Consider the following 4,407-nt stretch of genomic DNA (forward strand, 5'->3'; position numbering starts at 1 on the left):
TTTACTTTTTACCATAAGATTTTATTAATATCCATTTTACATTATTCTGTGATACAGGGCTAATAAACACACATCTTCATTGTTTATGTACATTAAAGGCACATAATGTAGACACACACTTGTAATTTTTTTTCTAAATAATCAAGTATTTAATTTAATGTACATCATTATAGTGAACCACAAGTTGGTCTGCAGTGACCAACTTTTAGAATACATACTATAATTTTGGGAAAATAATATCACATGTATGTTACAAAGGCAATGAAAACTTTGCAAACAGAGGCACTTGATATTGTATATGTCTAAATGAAAATAAGAGCATATCAAGAAAGTATATAAAGACATTCTTCAAAATGAACACAATCCTTCATAGTAAATTCACTTCTAACTAAAAAAAATAAAAACTAAAAATAAGTTCCATTTAAATGAAACATGATTTTTAAAAACAGTGAAATTATGACTGATCACATTCCAAAAATGGTTTAATTGAGGTTTTAATGATGACGGGCCCCAAAAAATCCCTGCACTTTTTTTCCATACTTTTTGCTTTTATCACAGAAAAGAATTAGCAGATTACAAATAGAACCATAAGTACCAGTCACCGTATGATAACGATGCAAATTGTAGCGTCATTTAAAAGGAGAACTACGGCGATAGTGAAAAAGTAGGTAGAATTACTAAAATTTACTGAACAGTTTCAACAAGAGTGGGGGTAAAGAGCAGAATTATCCATCTGATATGATCAAGAAAAAAGTAGAATATTTTGTGAAGAGATTGTAGAAGAAATTTGAAAATTAGAAGGGAAAAATATACAAACTATACAAATAAAAAAACAACACTGAACACAACACAAGAGAGAAAAAGGAAAAGTGTGAAGCAACTGTGATATGTAAAGGGTAAACCTAACAGAATTACTTGGCTGTGAAGGGAAATATAATAGACAGCTATGCTCAGAGACTGATACAGGTAAAAGAAATTATTAATGCTGTTTGGTGAAGAAATATAGCATATGGTTGTATTACAGTAAATAATAAACTTGCATCAGGGGATAAACAGTAAAGGTGCTGGACATGCATTTTGCAACTTAGTTTGCAGAATGTGCAAGAACCTCAGTCTCCCACAAGTTCCCTTCAGTACTAATGCACCACAAGTTCCCTTCAATACTAATATACACTGCTGTGTGTACCATCTCATACTATTTTACTGGTGCTACAAATGGTAGTAAAACATACATGGAATATGATCAAATGTCCTTTTCTCTGCAAGTGTAAATGAAATATAATAAAATGTTCTGTTCTTTTTCTGTGAGTGTCTAAACTGGAGAGTAAAACACATCACAAAGTTTAAGAAAATGCCATTTGGATGCTCAGCATTTATTTACATTTGTTGGACTTTGTGTTTATATATATCACTGGGAATTAGAATTTGTTCATCAAACTAGTCCTACATTTTTGGTATAAAGTTTTATGCTGTTACTTTCCACTATTTATGTATATTACAAACCTGAATGAAAATGTCATGATACTAAAAATGTAAGATAGCTGTGTGTGTATATTCATATATATAAAATTATCCACAGTTTCTAACAATTGAGATTTGTAGAAATTTAGCATTTTTATATAAGCTACAATTATACAGTTCACTAATAAAAGAAATTTTACAAGAGAAAGTTAAAACAAAGTTTTAATAAAAATGAAAAAAAAAAACATAAGCAATACACATTACCGCTTTATAATGAAAATTATTATATCCATTTGAAACCTTGACAAACCTGTATATCCCATAATCTATGACTAAACATACTTCTTGTCAAAAAAGATATTTACAGATTATATACACAGCATCTATATGTTATCTTTGCTACACTTATAATCCTTATCTTTTTTTTTTTACATCAGTACATGAAACAAGGATCTTTGTAAATGCTTTATTACAACACAGTTTTGAAGTCTTTAGTCATAGCTGTTTGCTTTTCACATCAAGCAGTTATGACACAAACAACTTCACTTCAAAGTTCTATTATTATGTAACATTTTGGTAGGCATATCTATATGTTATTTACATAAATATTTATAGCTTCTGCTTAATAGTACCTTCTTCCCCACATCTAAGAGGGCCCTAAAACATCTGTTGTTTAATTTACTAACAACTTGCTTTCCAGTATAACATTCATGATGGCTCAAAATAAAAGGACACAGCTTCTTTCAAAAGTCCAACCTAGTATCACCCTACATCATGCTCCTAAAGCAATGAGTAATTCACAATCCTAATTTTTCCATTACATTTATTGTCATTTAGAACCCTGTAGCTTTTACATCTGGCAAAAAAAGGGAAAAGTCAATAGTATTTTTTATAAATGAAAAAAATAATAATAATAATAAAATGGCATACTAATATCACAACTTATGAGAAAATGAAAAATACAATAGAACTGCAAATTCAATTCATATTCCAGATATACACATTCTTTTGAGATTTAATTAATTCTTGCCTACTTTTTGTCTTCGAGTTTACAGTACTCCACAAGCCACTTTCAGAACTGTAACCATCCTATAAAATCACTGTTTATTGAAGTGTAAAACCAATATCAATGTATTCAGTGCAACTGCTATGGTAGGTAAACACTTATGATAAAAAGGAGAAGATACAAAACATCAAAACAAACAAAGATCCTCAAAGAAATATTTATGATAACAAGTCACATCACAAGTGCATAACCTAGCCTGGTTGAAAATTACCAACAGATACAAGTAGTTTGCAACGCTTAATAGTAAAAAGACTTTTCGCTATCATTTTAATCACTGCGGCCAGAGTCGTCCTGGACAAAACTTCTGCTAGGCAACCTGAAGCTTCTGGAAGTTGTTGGCCATCTCGAGCACTTTGCTGTTCCTTGAAACTGGTGGTCGAGTCTGAAATACAGTCAAACATGACAGTATGTTAAACATGAACATACATTAAACTACAGGCATATACTGAACTAAATGCACAATATAAGGTATCCTTGTGTATAATAATACCCCACATTTGTTAAGAAAGTAATGAAAAGACAAAATATCACAGAAAACAGGAAATAAAAAGGTTTTTTAAAGCTACTCATCTATTTTTTAAGAAAGACTACTTTCATCTTAGAAAGGAATAGTATATACACAATACATACATGGAAGAGGATCAAAATGCAATATTTAGCAAATTTAATAGGTTACAGTAAGAAATAGATAGCATTACTACTTTACTTGTCACTCCATTTCCTCTCTGAGAGGTAATATAACTGCACTTAAACTTTTAAAGATTAGAAAAAAAGGATGGAAAAAATATCTTTCTACAACCTATCTACAACAAAACATATATATTAAATTTATATGCTTATGAAAGTGTTTTCTTAATTCATGTTTCTAATATCCATCTGTACTCACCTCAATAATTATTTCTTCAGTGTCCGGAGTCTTACTCTGCTTCAGCCTCCCTTCTCGGCGCTGCCTCACAAGCACCCTCCAATCTTCAGCCGCTTGCTGAGCTACTCCATGTTCAGATTTGCCAGGGCTAGCACTCACAGAAGTATTAACAGTATTTTCTGCTAAGGTGTTTGTGACTGCAGTAGTTGGGGCTTGAGAATCGGTGTGAGCAACACTTGAAGGTGACTGGGTTCGTACAGTGACAGTAAAAGATGGAGCAGCACTACGAGTTTCTGTTGCTGGTGCCGATGATGGTTTAGACAGCAGTGACACAGTTCCTGGGGAAGAGGGCACTGGTGCAGTTGATACTGAACTTACATTCTGAGATGGAGGAGTTGCTGGTGCTTGTGGACGGTCTTTACCTCCACTCATAAATCTTCGTCGTGCTGCCCCTATGTCCAGAGGTGATATTTCTACAGGCCCTTCTTTACTCTCAGTAACTTCTGCTGGTTTCACATCTTCAGATTCACTTACTGATGATGGACTCCTTGACACCTTTTTGGACTGAAGTCCTGTAACATTGGTGTGTGAGGTGTGAGACAAATGTACCGCAGGCTGGGTTTCTTCTTGTGGCTGTGGACGTGGTGGCCAAACAATACTTGAACCAGATCTGCCAGATACAGAAAGCTTTGCTGGAGGTGGTGTGGCTGGAGCACTTTCTTGTTCATTTTTGTTAACTTCATTGGTTGCTGTTACACTTGAACTTCTACTGATGATCTTACTATATATGGATGAATTGGAAGTGGTAACTGTAACCCCAGCCTCTGATGTCACCATGGCATTTGATGAACGTACAGTGGGACCGTGAATGGGGGCAGTTACTGGCTTGTTGACTGATGCATTATTTGGTGTGGTGATAGTGGTAATGCTTCGACTTGCACTACTACTGATCATCGTGCTGCTAGTTGTAGTGATGTTGCTAATATTCCGAGAAGTGCTGACTGCATTACTGGTT

General features: G+C 33.8%; 1 protein-coding gene across 14 annotated transcripts in view; it reads right to left on the bottom strand.

The window, feature by feature from the left end:
• LOC113824444 (uncharacterized) overlaps nucleotides 1-4,407 on the bottom strand; it is a 239,828-nt gene continuing 235,421 nt past the window's right edge. For all 14 annotated transcript variants that reach the window (XM_070119268.1, XM_070119263.1, XM_070119265.1 and 11 more), the window contains 2 exons: nucleotides 3,414-4,407; nucleotides 1-2,909 (listed from right to left, as the gene is read on the bottom strand). The exon at nucleotides 3,414-4,407 is cut by the window's right edge and continues 2,110 nt beyond it. In XM_070119268.1, the coding sequence (XP_069975369.1) occupies nucleotides 2,835-2,909; nucleotides 3,414-4,407 (1,069 nt within the window). In that variant the 3' untranslated portion in view covers nucleotides 1-2,834. The remainder of the gene's footprint in view (nucleotides 2,910-3,413) is intronic.

This window comes from Penaeus vannamei, chromosome 43 (assembly GCF_042767895.1).
Source record: "Penaeus vannamei isolate JL-2024 chromosome 43, ASM4276789v1, whole genome shotgun sequence".
NCBI lineage: Eukaryota > Metazoa > Arthropoda > Malacostraca > Decapoda > Penaeidae > Penaeus > Penaeus vannamei.